The sequence below is a fragment of the Mirounga angustirostris genome, unplaced genomic scaffold, assembly GCF_029215605.1.
Source record: "Mirounga angustirostris isolate CCGP_5_RB_7025 unplaced genomic scaffold, mMirAng1.0.hap1 SCAF_1, whole genome shotgun sequence".
Lineage (NCBI taxonomy): Eukaryota > Metazoa > Chordata > Mammalia > Carnivora > Phocidae > Mirounga > Mirounga angustirostris.
Genome location: NW_026991709.1, coordinates 80662320 through 80680906, shown reverse-complemented (window position 1 = coordinate 80680906; position 18587 = coordinate 80662320). Strand labels below are relative to the sequence as shown.

Sequence of the window (18587 nt, the reverse complement as noted above, 5' to 3'; positions counted from 1 at the left end):
GGCTCAGTTGGTTAAGCAACTGCCTTCAGCTCAGGTCATGATCCTGGAGTCTCAGGATCGAGGCATCGAGGCATTGGGCTCCCTGCTCAGCAGGGAGTCTGCTTCTCCCTCTGACCCTCCCCCCTCTCATGCTCTCTCTCTCTCAAATAAATAAATAAAATCTTTAAAAAAAAAAAAAGGTTATCAGTATAAAATCTTGGGCCTTATAAAACCTTAAATGGGAGCAGATAAAGGCTTTCTAGTAGAGCTCTTCAGTTGGAATGTCACCCAGTGGAAAAGTTACAGGACCCGCAGTCTGTCCCCCTTTGCCTTAAGAGGCTCCCATTATCTCCAGTGCCATAGAACTTGTACTGGGTCAGGTGGTGGAGTACAGAACATGCCCTCTTCTCTAAATAACCACTCTTGTTCTCCTCTGACCTTTCTTAATGACTCCCACATGTTCACAGGAATAGATTCCTCTCAAGACATAGAGTTAAGGCCTTTGTAAATGATTGTCCAACAAGAAACCATGTTTGAAAGTTTAAAATGTATTAGTTTGATTTTTGATTAAAGATCCCCCCCCCCCCCCCAAAAAAAGGAAGAGCACAGAATTTGGAGCCAGAGTACCAGTGTACTGGTAGTACGATCTTTGGCAAATTACTTTTCTAAACTTCAGTTTCTTATCTCAAGTGAAGATCATTCTTATTGTACAAGGCTGTTACGAGATTGAAATGAGAAACTGTGTGTAAATCATTTAATTGAGGACCCAACATAATAAGAATAAATAAATGGTGGGTCTATTAATTTATCTCCTGATGTGGTTGGAAATGTTCATTGAAATAACGTTAACTTCTACTTCTGGGTCTATGAAGGAAATACAGAACAGTGCTTGTAGAGGACAAAACTTTGGACAGCCTTTATTCATTTCTGTTGCTTGATGTGGCTGAAGAGAAATGGGGGGGTAAGGTAGCAGAGGGGGCAGGTGGTCCTCTGTCCTCTCCTGCAGTACAAGGGGTCACTTAGACTTGGTCAGTGGTGTGCATATAGCATGGTATATCAGAACAGGCCTTCTCCTGAAGCACAGAAGGTTGCAGTTCCAAGGTCTAGACTTATTTCAGTTTCTTTATTTTCCCAAGGCGTGTGGTAAAGAACCTGTTCTAGCTGTGGTCATTGCTTCTTACTGTCTTGTCTCTTCGCAGTCAAGTGTTCTATCTTTTCTTTTTAAAAGGTTTATAAACAAATGTATGTGAGAGGTACATCTCAACCTGTAAAACACTATGCTGATGTTAATCTTAAAAATAACAGAGCGCTTTGGTTTCCTCTGACATTATAGGCCCTTTGGTTTCCATTGTTGGAGGCAATGATGGCCCCTCAGAAGCTGTCTGGTTCAGCTGCACCTCATCTACACCCTGACGGTAATTACATTCATCAGAGTCCGCCTATACCATCACCTGTTTTTATCTGTGAAAAATTTTCACTATGATACCTTCTCCCAGTATCATAGTCTTACTGTTTTTCTTAATGCAATCATAGTATAGTGTTAATCTCACCTTTTATGTTTAGTTCTTTCTATGGCACCAATTCTGTCATTTGTCTTGAGTAATAGTAGCTTTGTTACTTATCAGCAGTTACCTTTAAAATATCCAACTGGCCCTGGTTAGCTAAGTTTCTAGGAAGCTTTTATATAAATCCACTATTTTCCACTGACTTATAGGGAAAACCAAAACCTCTTATTTTAAACTAACCTTAATATTAACATTTTATTATTTTAACAGCTCTGAAATCTTTGACCATGCAAGTTCTAAACAGCATGGCTGCATTTATTGCCCTCCCATCAATCTTGCAAAGAATCTTACAGGTGAGTTAAAAGGGGAGAAAATTCAATGTTGATCAGTTTCAACTAATATTCTAGTTATGCTTAAATAACAAATTAAGCTAATGTTCAAATGGGTCTCTAGAGTAACGCAGCTGAGTTTTGACCTTGCTGACTATCTAACTTATGACCGTCTTCCTTGAGCCTTTCCTGGTGCTCCAGGAGTGTGGGTTTGCCTGGCACACACTGGCGACCTTCTGTGAGGATGTGCAGCCTTCACGAGTTCCCTGGCATCTGGGGATTCAGATATACAGGCTTCCTGTTCATGTGCTAACTGGGAGAGAACCACCATTTATTTCCAGCTAATTGTGCTTTTTTAGATTAAAAAAAAGATAACCTACACATTAATATAGGCATTTCTTAATCATTGGTTGTAACTTAGGTTTTCCAACTCATCATAAAAAAATTTTTTATGCCCAGCACTTATCCCCTGTTCTAAATTCTACCCAACTTTGTATCCACAGTCTTTGTAGGAAATATCATTTCAGCCTCTTTCCTTCAGCAAAAAGGAACGTTCCCAACATCATCAAAAGAACACTAAAAATACCCTAAGATATATTTTTCGAACAATCTGTGAACATTCCTGGGGAAACAGCAGGAATTATCCTTAGAATCCATTTTGTCTTCCTTCATTTTATGCAGCATAGACACACACACACACACACACACACACACACACCCCACCCCCCAACCAAACCAGAACAACCCACCAAAAACCAGTACTATGATGCCGCTGGTCTTTATAATTCTCAAATGATGTTTCTCCCATCAAGAATGTTCCTGGCAGGGGCGCCTGGGTGGCTCAGTCGTTAAGCATCTGCCTTCGGCTCAGGTCATGATCCCAGGGTCCTGGGATCAAGCCTCGCATCGGGCTCCCTGCCCTGTGGGGAATCTGCTTCTCCCTCTGCCTGCCGCTCCCCCTGCTTGTGCTCTCTCTCTTGCTGTGTCTCTCTCTGTCAAATAAATAAAATCTTAAAAAAAAAAAAAAAAAAAGAAGGTCCCTGGCAGCTCTCTTTTAAGACTTGCCAAACTCAACTTGCATCTGGTATGAAGTGTCTGGGCCTTTGCTGATAGAGACTGCTGCATCCGTAGGCTCTCATCAGTTTATGTATCTGCACACGCACTCTCTCATTTGATCCTTATCATGTGGTGGAAAGTTCTTTGATATAAACTACTTCTCTTATACCCATTTTAGAATATGTTAGTCATAATGTTTTTAATCATATACAAAGTCGTAATTCCATAAGGCAGAAATACTTTAATTTACCAAGTATAGAAAAAATGATAAAGTCAAAAGTGGCTTCTCTCTCAGTGTATGCATTTTGCTTTATGTTGAGCTTTAACCACACTTTGATACATAAATTACAATAAACAAAAATCGATTTTTCTCTTGCCAAAAGCACGCGATTTTTAAAAATTTTGTTTTTCAAGGCTCCTAACTTTGAAGGCTTTTGATATTAGAAAATCTTCACTTTATTTTGAGTTACATTGGCACTTATTTTTTTTTTTTTTGGCATTCATTTGAATTGTATTCTGAGCATTTTCTACCTTCAGTGGTAGAAAAGGTATGTACCTTCCACCTTCTACTCTCGCTAACCAGGAGGGTATGCTCTTTCTTAAATTCCTCTTTTGCATGTTTGTGATTACTATAATAATAACTCTACCTTATACTTGTATAGAGATTTTTATTTTTTTCAAGGTGCTTTCACAGATAGTATCTCATTTGAAGCTCACAACAATCTCTTCAGGTAGGTAGGGCTACTACAGAAATTTCTGTTGATGAAGGACCAAACTGAAGTATAGAAAAGTTAGTACTTGGTCTGCTGTTAGTGGCAGAACCCGGGCTACCACGGAAGTCTCTCACCTCCTAACTTACGCTCTTTCCTATTACATCGTGTAAGCTTTTCAGTTGTTTTAGTGCCTGGTCTTGTGAGGAGTTAACTAATTTGTTTATTAATTATATGTTACCCTGTTTGGTCATTTCCTGTATAGATGAAACGCTTAGCTCTTGTCCTAAAAGAGCTTTTATGAGAGACAGAAAATGTTCTGATGTAACTATTCTTTGGGCTCTAAGCAAGTAATGGTGGTCACCTGAAGGATTCTCTGCTGCGAACCCCACATAGGGTGATTGCCACTTTATCCCTGCATTTTCAGGCCATGTGATTACAGCAGGAGCAGCATCTGACAGCAGGACCCTGACTCCACTAGATTGACTCAGGGTGAGCAACTGGCCTAAGCAGGGCCACTCAGTGCCTTTTCCAGGAAATTATAGAACTAGGCTTGAAAGGGACGAATGAGCCTCTCTTCAGGTCTCTACGTTATATAAGGTACAAAGTTCAGCAACTGACAGTGACTGCTTTTCCATCATGTGGCTGAAATAGTAAAAAAAGTTACAGAGAGAAGGAGAAAAGTAAAGCAGACACACAAAGAGGAGAACAGACAAGATGCATGAAGAAGAGAAGGCACCAGGAGAGGATTCAAGACGCAGGGAGAGGAGCCGGGGCATTTGATGCCTGATGGCATTTGAGGCCTTCATTGTAGTTCTAAGGGCTCGCCTGCATTCCTTTGCTTGGATCCTTGAAACAGCCCAGGATCTTTACAATAGTTGTGTTTTTTTAATAAGTTGGAATGAGTTGGGTTTCTGAAAATATCTAGTCAAAGGAGTACCAATAAAAGTATATCTGAAACAGACTGGGGAATTTGGGAAGATTTCCTGGAGGAGGAAATGTCTGAACTGAATCTTAAATAGCCTAAAGGAATTAGGGGGAAAAAGGAGATAGGACTATTCTAAGGAGAGTGAACTATATATACAAAGAATGTGAGGTAAAACATGGTACATTGGGAGGAGTTGCAAGTGTTAAGTATGCTTGGAACATAGGACAAGAATAAAGGTGAGTCACGGAGCTGAAATTTGAGAGACTGGCAGGGACTGTGTTCTTAATTGCTTTGTGAAACATAAGGTAGGACTTCGGATTTAATTTTAACATTAGGAGATTCTCATCAAAGGATTTTAAGCAGAGGAATGATGGGATGACGATTCTCTTTAGAAAAATCATTCAGCCAATATGTTATACAGGATAAATTGGAAGGGATCAAGACGGAAGGCCTAGAAATACCCAGAATGTAATAGGTACTCAAAGTTTGTTAATCGAGTTGCATAGAACGGCTAGGAGAAGATGGATTTGGAAATTAGTAGAATCCACTTGACTTTTTGTCGTTTAGAGGTAGGGAAACATAAGAACTCATGTTTCATGTGACTAACAATGAGCAGTGGGGAAATATGAGACTGGACTTTATGGGAAGAGGTAAAAGTGGAGACATAGACTTGGAAGTTGTCAACACGGAAGTGGTAGTTCAGTTCTTGAAACTAGGTGAACTTTAGGAGGAAACGAATTAGCGAGAAAAGCAGAAGGCTAAAAGTGGAGTTCTTGGAAACATTTAAGAATCAGGTCTATTTACCGATTTTTATTTACCATTAGAACGGAAGGACCTTCGGAATAAGACTTTACTTTGCTAGTACTCTATCACCATTACCTAGCCCAGAGGCACCTGGCATATGGTAGGAACTAAATATTTTTAGCGTGAATAAAAGTCAAGGGTGGAGGGATTCCACTTCTGAACCAAAATAGAGTAACAGAGACCGGATTTGCCCCCTTGCTTGAAACAACCAAAAAATTGGACAAAGTATATGAAATGTTTTCAAAAAACTGGATATCAGGCAATAAAGGTCACTGATAACTAAGAGACAGGAACCAGACAAGGTAAGCCCTATGTTTGCCCCAGCTTAACGTCTTGAGAGACTTTCTAGGCAATAGTGCAGGAAGGGGGATCCCAGCCAGTTTCCAACATATTCATTGCTTTGAGGAGATGGAGCTGAGAATCAAGAGACCGAGGTGGCCAGAGTTTGCAGGCAAGTACCAGGCAAGAGAACTCTGGAGATGTGCAGAAGGCCCCCCTCTCAAGTATAAGTGCTTGATCTGAGGAAACTAGCTAGGCCAAGGAAAGAACCACCTGGAAGGTTCGGAGGGAATAATACTTGAACTCACACAGGGCCAACAGCAAGACTAGAATGAAGACCTCATAATGCACAGAACATGGGGTAGAGTACTCAGAAGTACTCAATAATGGGAAGAGGCCCTAGACTACACATAGCTCCAGTCATGCCTTGCAAATCTTAATAGCAAGACCTGAAAGGATCATACTTTCCAAGTAATTTAACTGCATCCCGGAACAAAGATTAAAAATATTCCTAGGAATACAAAAATATCCGGGTCCCAACAGTGTAAAATTTATAGTATATGACACTGAATCAAAAATTACAAGGTATTCGAAAAAGCTGGAAAATGAAGCCCAGATATGACATTGGATATTAGAATTAGCAGACAAGGACACCAAAGCAGAAGAAAAGATAAGTGAATTTGAAAACCCAGCAATACAGACTATGCAAAATGAAACAGAGAAAAGTGAATTAAAAAAAAAAGAATTCGTGAACTCTGGGACAATTTCAAGCAGCCCAAAATATGTGTCCTTGGAATCCTGAAAACGGTGTCAGAAAAAAAAAAAATACTTGAAGAAATATTGGCTGAATATTTTTCAGATTTATTGAGAACTATTAGCACACAGATCAATAATCCCAAACCTGAGCAATATGAGGAAAACTACAAGGCACATCATAGTTGTTCAAAATCAGGTATTAACAGAAAAGCTTAAAAGCAGCCAGAGAAAAAAGACAGGAATAAAAATAAAGATGACAACACATTTCTGCCAAACAATTTTAACCACTTTGACCTAGTTGACATTTACATATCAACTATAACAGCAGAATACACATTCTTCTCAAGTTGTACATGGAATATTTACCAAGATAGACTGTTCTTTGGGCTATAAAGCAAATGTCCATAAATCCAGTGTTTTGGATTTTAACCATTCTAATAGGTGTGTAGTGGTCTTACTGTTTTAATATGCAGTTCCCTAATGAACAATTACTTTGAACACCTTTTTATGTGCTCACTTGCCATCCGTGTATCCCCATTATTTGGGTTGTTTATGTTTTTTAATTGTTGAGTTTTAAGAGTTCTTTGTATATTTTTTATACAAGTTTTTGTCAGATATGTTTTGCACATATTTCTCCCAGTTGGTAGCTTGTCTTTTCATTCTCTCAACAGTGTCTTTTCATTAAGTGGAGGGTTTTTTTTTATTTTAATGAGATCCAACTTTTCAGAGACTTTTTTCATGGATTATATATTTAGTGTTGTATCTAAAAACTCATCATCAAACCCAAGGTCACTTAGATTTTTTTCCCATGTTCTGGAAGTTTATAGTTCTGCATTTTACATTTTAGGTCTGTGATCCATTTTGATTTAATTTTTATGAAAGATATAAGGGCAGTGTCTAGAGTACTTTTTCTACATGTGGATGTCCAGTTGTTCCAGCTCCAGCACCGTTTGTTGAAAAGACTATTCCTTTCTTCATTGAATAGCCTTTGCTCAGTTGACTATATTTATGGGGGTTTATTTCTGAGTGCTCTCTTCTTTTCCAGTTATCTATTTGTTTGGTCTTTTGCCAGTGCCACATTATCTTGATTATTGCAGCTGCTTTGTAAATCTGAAAATCAGGTAGTATCAGTCCTCTGACTTTGTCCTTCTTCAATATTGTGTTAGCTATTTGGGGTCTTTTGCCTTTCCATATAAACTGTAGAATCATATTGTCTCTATCCACAAAGTAACTCGCCAGCATTTTGATTGAGATTGTCTTTGCTTTTGTCTGGGTAATGCTGGCCTCATCAAATGAGTTAGGAAGTGTTCCCTCTGCTTCTGTTTTCTGAAATAGATTGTAGGATATTGGTATAATTTCTTCCTAAATATTTGGTAGAATAAACCAGTGAAACCATGTGGGCCTGATGCCTTCTATTTTGAAATGTTATTACTTAAGGATTCAATTTGGTTAAGAGACCCAGGCCTGTTTATTATCTATTTCTCCTTGTGTGAGTTTTGGTAGATTATGTGTTTCAAGTAGTTGATCTGTTACATCTGTTATCAGCTACTCTAACCAGGAGTTTTTATGTTCTTAGGTTTTGGGGTGGTTTTTTGTTTTTGTTCTTGTTTTTATCTTGTCCCTTGTCATCAGTTTTTTTTCATTAGTCCACTGCCAAGTGTTCTCCGCTAGAATATTTTCTAGATTATTTCCTGTGTTTCAGCAGAGTACATGGAACATAGTATATACTCGATAAATATTAGCTGGCTCAATCACCTCAGTAGTTCTCAGCAGTTCATAAAGCACTTTTGTGTTCTTTATCTCCTTTCACCTCTGTGTACATTAAGCTGGGGAAGTAGTGAGATCCCCACGTTGCTCATGAGGAAAGTGCTACATTAAATACCTTTCCTTAGCTTACTCAGTTATTAAGTGGCCATAGGTAGAACATGAACCTGGGTCTTCCAACTCCAAAGTTTAGGCCTTCTGTACCTACCATCAGCCCTGGCGTATTTCAGATCCACCTCCCTTTATCAGGTCCCCTGGAGAGAAGAGAGGGAGTAACAGTTATTTAGACTGAGCAGTTGCTCAGACAGTTACTGTTTTTCCAGAGGAGATGTTCTCATGATAGGAGGTTCTCAAAGATCTTCTTGACCTCTAAATATTTATTCAGACTGATGCTTGGAACCTGAATTGTGCAGCCTTCTTCCATGAACAGTAGATGATAGGTTAGTTGGGAGTGTTTTTAAGGGACCATATTTATGTTATATAGATTCTGCCTTCACAGTTTGCTTTTATTGAGCTTTCCTCTATGGCAAAAAGTTAATTCTTGGCTTCTGAGAAGCTGTTTGTGACTGTCTTACTGAGGAAATTAAAGCAAACAAATGATTTATATGCTGACCTACTGAGGGCATTATTCATATTTTAAAGTAATGCTTGATTGGGAAAGATTTTAATTACAAAACAAACCACATACATGCTACAGTAGGTCCCAGAAAGCAAGAGCAGGGAAAAGTGGCCATCCATCTTTTTCTAAAGAGCTTTTTAAAAACCAGGTTTCCGTGAAGTGCCCAAGTGTACGCTTCTTTTATGGTTTACAAATAAGTTGAAGAGAAACCTCAGCAGTTATTCATTGCTGAAGAATCTGACATCTTTGGAAAATAATTTGAAAAGCTAGTGGATTGTGTACATGCTGTGCTAGAAGCCTTGAGCTCCCTTTTGCACTTTATAATTTATGTGTTGTCCCAGCATGAGGTAATTTTCATGATTTTGCCTTTAAATTATGCATATTAAAGTGAAATGGACTGATACAAATATAGACATGACCTATAAAGATTTCTTTCTTTTCCCAGAATTTAACCTTTTAAAGACCTTTTTAGTCTCCAAACCATCCTTATCAGAAACAAATGACAGAGCTTTTCTGTGCTAGAGCTATATTAGTGTATTGAATGCACGTATTACAGTAGATAATATAATGTGCTTTTTATAAAAAGGTATTACACTGTCCCTTGATACTTTGAGAAATAGCTGTATTTATTAAGAGCTGACCAAAAGCATAATTAAGCATAATTACATTCAGAAGCATTAACAAGGATCTATCTCCATGCAAAAAAAAAAAAAATTAAAAGAAAAAATTATCTGGTGAGTATATGGCCTGAGTTGTTTTTCTAATAAATGATTAGTCTGAGATATCTAAGGTCTGGCCCTTTATAAATGGTCTGTACATGTTTGACAGGTATCTTTACCTTAGTGACACATTCTCTAGCTGTGAAACGGAAAATGTCCCCATTAAGCTTCAGTGATGGTTTAATCCAAACTTGTAAACGTGTTAATTAGTACACAAATACAGAGTTTTTCTGTGCCTTTCATTTCTCAAGCATAACCTCAGCAGCAGGGACCAGGAACCTATGGCAAACAATCTTGTGCTGCTCTAGACCAACGAAAAGTACTAAAAACTGATCTTGGTTAGAAACTACTCACCCAGTCTTCCAAGAGCCATCATCAGAGTCTAAAAGAGAAAAAGAAGTAAATACTCCGACTATGTGCTATAAGAGCAGGAAGACAAGATTTCTTCTCATATTTCTGAACCTCTCTCATATGTTTTTCCTGCTTTACAGTCTTGTCTAAACATCTGAACTCACAATTACTTTTAACGCACCAAGATTTTTTTTTTAAGATTTTATTTATTTGAGGGCGCCTGGGTGGCTCAGTTGGTTAAGCAACTGCCTTCGGCTCAGGTCATGATCCTGGAGTCCCAGGATCGAGTCCCGCGTCGGGCTCCCTGCTCGGCAGGGAGTCTGCTTCTCCCTCTGACCCTCCTCCCTCTCATGCTCTGTCTCTCATTCTCTCTGTCTCAAATAAATATAAAAATAAAAATAAAAAAAATAAAAAAGTCTTAAAAAAAGATTTTATTTATTTGAGAGAGAGAGAGAGAGAGCATGCATAAGCAGCAGGGGGCAGAGGAAGGAGCAGACTCTCCGCTGAGCATGGAGCCTAATGAAGGGCTCCATCCTAGGACCCCAGGATCATGACCTGAGCCTAAGGCATATGCTTAACCAACTGAGCCACCCAGGTGCCCCTAATGCACCAGGATTTTAATAACAATCACTCCCTAAGAAGTAACCAGAATGTTACCCATATTTTCCAGCAAACATTAGCTTATTATTTACTTTATCAGTTTATGTATCTATACTGGGGAGACCAATATAACATGTTAATTAAAAGCATGGTTTCTGGTGTGCCTGGGTAGCACAGTCCTTTGGGGGTCAAACTTTTGATTTCGGCTCGGGTCGTGGTCTCGGGGTTGTGGGATCGAGGCCCATGTTGGGGGACTCAGCACAGAGTCTGCATGGATTTCTCTCTCCCTCTCCCTCTCCCTCTGCCCCTCCCCACTGCGTGCTCACTCATTCTCTAAAATGAATACATCTTAAAAAAAAAAAATACATGGTTTCTGAAGTACCTAGATTCAAATCCCAGTGTATCTGCTTACTAGTTCTGTGATCTTAGGGAATTTTACTTAGCCTTTCTGAGCTTGAATTTCTTCATTTATAAATGTTCTGGAAGGAATGTAATGATATGGCACATATAAATAGCAGCTATTTTCATCGTTGCTGTAGAGTTGGACTCCCCTTTTTGGCATGGGAGAGTCGCTTATGTCAGACATAACCTCATATTAGAGTAAAGTAATAGACTTGACATACTCAGTTATTAGCAACGTTTTAATTATAATTCTCAGCCTAGCCAAAGGTACAGTAAAATGAGCACACAAATACGCTGATGGAGATAAAAGTTGCATAATACGACTTTGTGGTAGAGCAATTTGGCAGTATATATCAATACCCATAATAATCTTCTTTGAATCTGTAATTTCCTTTCTAGAAATCTCCTCTAAAGAAAGAATCAGAGATTCAGACCAAAATTTACAGCTACCAGCATTTAACAGTCATGAGTGGGATTTGGGAAGGGGGAGGCAAACTTAAATGTCCAACAAGAGAGAATGATTGAATGACACGTGGTATTTTCACGTGATTCATACCCTATGGCTGTTAGGAAATAATTTGATGATACTGCTCACAATATACTATCATGAAAGTATGTAAAATACTCAAATTCTCTACACTAAGAAATACATCTGTCTCTCTTACGCTTTCTCTCCTTTCCCAGAAACAAGACTAGAAAAAATGTGCATCAGAATATCAATAGTGTTTATCTCTGTGTGGCTGGATTTGTGGGGGGTTTTTTTGTCTGTTTTATTATTTGTTTCTGTACACTTCAGTGTTTTCCAAATTGTACATAATAAACAAGTTACTTGGCATACCTCAATGGAAAAGCAGTGGAGGAGAGAGTGGGTGTCTAGGTGTCTGTTGTTTATCAGTAGTAATTTGATTGAAAAAAGCTTTGGAAAACTGAAAGCTGCTGCTTGGATCCAGAAACTAATCTACTAAACTGAAGTTTTATCTCCTACTAAACTGAAGCAATATAGTTGATGGGGGCCAGGAGGTGGCCCAATGTGGGTCACAGGAAGGGTTGTTGGACAGGTTCTGATATTCAGGTGAATGTTGGTTTTAATGTAGCAGATAAATAAGGGTGCAGAGAGAGACAGGTGATGTTTAATATGAAGGAGAGGAAGCTTCTTGCCGAAACAAAACCAGGGTGAACTTTAATGAGACTTGCAAAAAAGATTGTTAAGTAAGGGGCTTGTACCACTTAAATTTTATTTACCTTTTCAAAATATTCGTGATGGCCAGAGGGAAACCGATATGCATTTCCCCTGAAAGGTTCATAGAAGAAAAAATACTTTGTGACTGTGGGAAAATGTTTGGGTATTCTGCGTTCCAGATAACTTATATATTAATCTTAAAATACCAAGAACAGAATTATAAATTTTTGCAACTTTTTTCTAATTAGGATCCAGTTTATGGAAAAGGAAAACTTGGAGAAATCCAGGGACTTATTCTGGGAATGTTGGATACCTTTAACTATGAACAAGTAAGCTACTTTCTATTTCTAAGGCTGTCCTAAGGTAAAAAAAAAAAAGCTATTTCTTTTTTCTTTGCACCTATACTTTTTCTTCAAAAATTCCTGTCTATTTAATGGAAGTTTGGTAGATTGAAGTGTATGCTTTTTAAAAAGTTTTTAAATCTCTTGGTGTATCTGTGTATACACACACACACACACACACATAGATATTCTAGAATGTGGAAATGCATCAAATTTGGACTCATTTATTTGATTCATTAGCAACAGAACAGCTCTTTTTTTCCAAATGAAAAGTGTAAGAAACTTTGTGGAAAAATAATTTAACGCAAAGATGTAACCCATGAAAAGAGCCAGCCTGAGTATAGAAAATTGCCAAAAAAAATTCCTTTTCTTTTAAACATTCTGAAGCAGATAGTTGCCACTAACCAAAAATGGTCATTAGTTTTCCTTTAACTCAGAACTGTCTATAGCATTAGTTCCCAATAGGAGCCAGCATGGTATACAGATTTTTTTTCTTAGTATACATCAAAGTGACTCATGAAGCCACCTAGGAAAAGCACCATTTAGGCATGTTAGATACAGTATCTACTTTCTTAATAATCCAAGAGAAGAAAAGAAAAATTGGGGGTGACAGAGCTTTTCTTAGGCTGTTTAAGAACAGTTTTGCTCAGTGTATCCAGTGAAACAGACACCCCTGCAGGCCTGGACTCCATGTTGACAGAAGGGAAGCTGAGGGCAAGGCAGCAAGTTTTTGCAGACTCTTCGAAGAGGAGGAAAAGATGGGGTTGATTGGAAAGAATTGCAGTGGTAAGACCGTTAGACCTAAAAATTCTGCATTACAGATAAAATTAAAGGACTAGCAAGGAGGATGGGCAGTATGTCTTCCCATTTGGGACTGCACATCTAAATGATATATATGAATGTTGAGAATTGGGTAGTATAAAAACAATACTTCACAAGCACACAGAGCCTTAAAAGGACTTAATGTGATAGCTGTGAAAATGTCTCTATGTGGCTTACTGACAGATGTCACAGTCTTAAGTAGATTCAAATGACTTGTAAGTGCTGATTAGGAAAATGTGATCTCTCTGCCCAAGGGAGATGAAAACTGAGTGATGGCCATTAGCTTTTTCAGTGAAAGGTTATTTGAAATATTGCCACAGATGCAGTTTCTATTAAAAACAAAAAGCAAACAAAAAAATGGGATTTTTTGGTTGTTTATTAACGCTTTGAGTCATTCAGAGGGAACTTAGTATAGAAATGTAATAAATAAATAGGTTTGGCTTTATCTAGTCATTCGAAAGCCATCAGTACTGAATTAAGCCACAGAATGGCAGAGCACACGTTGCTCAGTAGAAACTAATAACAGCCTTTTAATAAGTATTTTGAGAATCTTAATGTAGGCAGTTGCCATTACTTGCACAGCAAAGTTAACCACTTAAGTTTGGGAGTATTTGGTGTTTGTTTTATCAGTGGTGTGCCTTCATAGTATATTCTAACTTCAATTGTTTGTGGCTGAAAACTCAACAGTGCTATTCCTCCCTCACCCCCTCTGTCTCTTTCACTTAATAAACCATTTGTGTGTGTGTGTGTGTTTGTTGTTTTGGTCTTTCATAGACCCTGCTGGAAACAACTACTAGCCTTCTAAACCAAGATCTCCATTGGTCATTGTGTAACCTGAGAGCTTCAGTCACCAGAGGACTGAATCCCAAGCAGGATTACTGCTCTATATGTTTGCAGCAGTACAAGAGACGCCAAGAAATGGCTGATGAAATCATTGTCTTTAGGTAAGCAAGAGAAAGGAAATGTTATACATATGGTGTGTGACATGTATGTTATTACCAGGCAGGGATACACATGGATACACAGCCCTAGGCAATCATTCTAGCAGTGAACAAAACAAGGCAAAGTTCCTGTCAGAGACCTTAACATTCTTTGTAGGGGTTGGGAGACTGTATGGGTGGAGACAGTAGAAGATGGACTCTGGAGCCAAACTTTTTGAGTTCAAATCCTGATTCTACCACTTACTTCCTGTGAGACTTTGGACATGTTATTTCATCTCTTTACATCTTAGTTTCCTCATCTGTAAATTGGGATAATAATGATACCTTTTCCTTAGGGTTTTGTGAAGATTAAAGGAAATAAATTACATAAGACATCTGTAATCATGCTGACATATAGTAAGCATTATGTAAGTGTTTTAACTTCTATTATTATAGACATAGGAAGATTGGTAGATTTGATGGTTGGAAAGGGAAGAAGTTCTCATCACACAGAGTCCACTCATTCAGCACATATTTATTGAGCTCATACTGTATGCCAGGCACTGGTCAAAGGGATAGGGTACAGTACGAACAGAACAAAGGATCTGTTCTCATGGAGTTTACCTCCTAGTAGTGGGGACAGACAAACAAGTAAAATGCCTGCTGGTGACTATGGTGGAAAAAAATAAGACATGTTAAATGAGAACAGTGTTTGGTGGGGGAAGATATGTTTATATAGAGTGATCAGGGAAAGCATCACTGATACGGTGACTTAACAGACAATTTAAAAATTAATAAAAATGTAATAATCACCTGGAATAAAATAAAATATGGTGTAAAGGAATGTTGGGAGCTACTAATTTCGAAAGAATAATTAGGGAACGCCTCACTAGTTTAGTGACATTTGAATAAAGACGGAAGGGAAGTGGCCATGCAGTATCAGGGAGAGAGTGCCCCAGGCAGAGAATCAGCAAGTGCAGAAACCATGAAGCTGGAGCATATCGGTGAACTTGAGGAGTAGTGAGTGGGTAGGCTTGTGTTGACAGAGCAGAGTGAAGGAAAGGGAAGATGATAAGAAATGGCTTCAGAGGAAGAACAGGCCAAATCACATAGGAACTGGGTCATTATAAAGAGTTAAAAGTTCTACTCTGAGATAAGAAGCCATTGGATGGTTGAGAATAGGTTTGATATGATTTGGCCTATGTCTTAAGGATCACTTTGATATGTTGAGAATGGACTACAGAAGGTCAACAGTGAAAGGAGGGAGACCAGTTAAGTTGTTGCAGTAATCCAAGTGAGAGATGGCCCAAGGTGGTAGTAATGAAGTAAGATATGGTAGGATTCTGGATATATTTTGAAGGTAGAGCTGATAAGATTTGTTTATAGATTGGATGTGAGGTGTGCAAGAGAATGGTCAAGGATGATGCCAAAGTTTTTGGTCTCAGAAACTGGAAGAATGTGGTTGTTTTTTATTGAGATGTGGAAGGTTGGATGAGAGCCATGCAGTGGGAGTAGAGCAGGATGGAAATCAAGAATTTGGTTTGACACACCTGTTGCCTATAAGACATCCCATCTGCATGTAGGTGGTATCGTGAAGCTATGGAACCAGAAGTAATCACCAAAGGAGCAAAGCATAGCTGTAGAAGAGAAAGAGTAGAGAAAGACTATAGAAAAGAATTGACTTCTGAGGTGGTCCAACATTTCAGGTTGGAGAAGTGAGGAGGAATCCGTATAGATGATTGAGAATTATATTCAACACTCAGTTCTGGGAGGCTCATTTCGTAATCAGCAGGGAATTTCTTCTTATGAATAGTGTAAGAATTTAATGTAGTACTGACATTTTCATAAATACTTAATCAAATCACAACTGTTGCCTTGGATTTGATGAGACAGACCACTCATGTTGTCATCAAGCTACTTAAATCATTATGATTTTCCCCAATTGCGTTTTTATACTATCTAAAAATATTTCATAGTTTGAGAAATGAACAGAAGTTCAAGTCATCTCCCAGGTGGTTTGCAGTCAGAGTACTGTGATTCTGTTCCTACTGACAACTTGAGTGTACAAATATGTGTGTCCGGATTTTAAAAGAGAGGACAGCAAAAAGTAAATTTCCTTTCTTCCTAACTGTATAACAGTCAGTGCGTTCCAGCTTATTGGAAATCTTTATCACTTATAAATACACTCTAACATAGCATATGTTTGTGGATTTTATGATGAGGAAAGTGCAAATTGGTTGCCTTCATTTTGCAGCTGTGGCCATTTGTATCACTCATTCTGTCTGCAAAACAAAGAGTGCACCATAGAGACTGAGGGGCAGACGAGATGGACATGCTACAAATGCAGCTCAAGTAACAAAGTGGGGAAATTAAGTGAAAATTCATCTGAAATTAAAACGGGAAAGACAGCCCCATCCCAGGTAAGACTTGTTTTCATGGCAACACGGAGTTAGTCTTTTCTTACCAGTGTCTTTCAGGCCTGGCCCCATTTTTCTTGTAGGCCTCCACAAATTTACCTAATGGGTATCCAGTGCATGACCTCTCCTGTTCAGCCCAGTTCAGTATTTGAAGAGCTTCTCCTCTTTACCCCACATTGAAAAACAGGGATTTAGGAGCAAGAGAAGACATTTCCTGCCCTTCAAAAGCTTAAGATCTAGTTGAACAGAGGGGATGTACACCCATGAGTTGGCTGAAGACCCTTTGACCGAGTAGGCGGTCAGCAAGTACAAATGCTGTAGTCCTCACAGTGTCTGTGTGCTGAAGAGTGCGGAGCTGTCACCCTGAAGTGGGGCCAGTGGACAAGGGAAGTACACACAGGCTCTGTGCATGGTTTCCTCAGCTGGGTACCTTTCTTCAGAGAACGGCATGCAGTAGTGTTCATTTGCGAAATTTTCACTGCCTTTGGAATCTGACTAATGGAGTAGATACAACTTCTGTTCATTTTACAGCCTCTCTTTTCTTCTTCTTAAGCAGGCAGTAGAGCGGTTGAACTCTCCTGCTTAACTTCTGGGAGAGCAGAACTTGACAACACGAGGGGCCCAGTGTGAAGGAGGAGCTATTGCTAGCTGCCATGACTTGATCATTATTCTGTTCTCGATTCGTCTCCTCTTCAGAGTGAGAAGAGGTGTCACATTTGCTGTTTTTGCTCCTTCCTCTGTGCCCCCTATCCTGTAGTTGGCCTTAACATCACTTCGTGAAAAGTTGAACCTGTTGATTTTCTCTCTGTTTCATCAGCTTTCAGTGCTGTTTTAGAAGCAGACCCAGAGGGGCACCTGGGTGGTTCAGTCGTTAAGCGTCTGCCCTCGGCTCAGGTCATGATCCCAGGGTCCTGGGATCAAGTCCCGCATCGGGCTCCCTGCTCGGCCAGGAGCCTGCTTCTCCCTCTCCCACTCCCCCTGCTTGTGTTCCCTCTCTCGCTGTGTCTCTCTGTGTCAAATAAATAAATAAAATCTTTAAAAAAAAAAAAAAGAAGCAGACCCAGAAAAAAACTCTGGCTTAGCTTCTCCCAGATAACAGTTCAGAATTTTTATACTCTGGTGGTAGGCATTCGTTTCTGTTCATCCAGTGTGTATGGCACAGTTTGCCAGGCACTGTGCCAAGTGCTGGGGTCCAGTGGTAGACAAGACATTTTGTCTTGTGGAGTATGTAACCAGTGAAGTTACAAACACAGGTTCTTTCTGACACCAAATATGTGGCAACTTTTCCAACACCAGGTCTGACACTAATTCTGTCAATACTCTGGACACCAGCTAGGTGTCCAATAATTCACTTCTGACACTAACTACCAGGAGCTGGCATCAGATTCCAAAGGTTTAAGGATTCATTCACACAAGACTACTCTCACTTCAAACACCAGTTGCAAATGGGATGCCCCAGTTACCCAACCTTCTTGCTGACTTGACAGATTCAGATGTTCCCATGATCAACCCCCCTGTAGTTTGATAATTCACTAGAGCAACTCCTAGAACTTAGGAAAATGCTTTACACTTACCTGTTTATTAAAGGATCCAACTCAGGAACAGCCAAATGGAAAAAATGCGCAGGACAAGGTATGGAGAGGAGAAGGATGCTTCCATGTCCTCTCCCAGCACACTACCTCCGCAGTACCTCAGTGTGTTCCCCAACTCAAAATCTCCTTGAACCTGGCCATTTCAGGGTTTCTGTAGAGGTCTCATTATGTAGGCATGATTGATTAAATCATTGGCCATTGGTGATTAAACTCAATCTCTAGCCCTTCTCCCCTCCCCAGAAGTTGGGGATCGGGGGGCAGGACAGGGGATGGTAGAGCTGAAAGTTCCCACCCTCTAAGCATGGCCTGATCTTTGTAGTGACTAACCCACAACCTGAAGCTATCTAGGGGTCCAGAGATAACCAGTCATCCCATTAGTATATAGAAGGCACTCTTATCACTCCAGAGATTCCAAGAGTTTAAGGAGCTATGTACCAGAAACCAGGGACAAAGGCCAAATATATATATATTTTTATTATGCCACAAGTATTTGCAGATGAACTATGCTGTAAGA

The 18587-nt window shown here is 39.3% G+C and overlaps 1 protein-coding gene across 4 annotated transcripts in view; it reads left to right on the top strand.

The window, feature by feature from the left end:
- The window catches only part of VPS8 (VPS8 subunit of CORVET complex), a 252839-nt gene that overhangs the window by 183522 nt on the left and 50730 nt on the right, over positions 1–18587 (top strand). For all 4 annotated transcript variants that reach the window (XR_010409242.1, XM_054504291.2, XM_054504292.2 and 1 more), the window contains exons 40-44: positions 1313–1394; positions 1755–1837; positions 12230–12310; positions 13919–14088; positions 16319–16484. Coding sequence is in view for 3 of the 4 variants with exons in the window: in XM_054504291.2 (XP_054360266.1) it covers positions 1313–1394; positions 1755–1837; positions 12230–12310; positions 13919–14088; positions 16319–16484 (582 nt within the window). In the remaining variant the exon portion in view is untranslated. The remainder of the gene's footprint in view (positions 1–1312; positions 1395–1754; positions 1838–12229; positions 12311–13918; positions 14089–16318; positions 16485–18587) is intronic.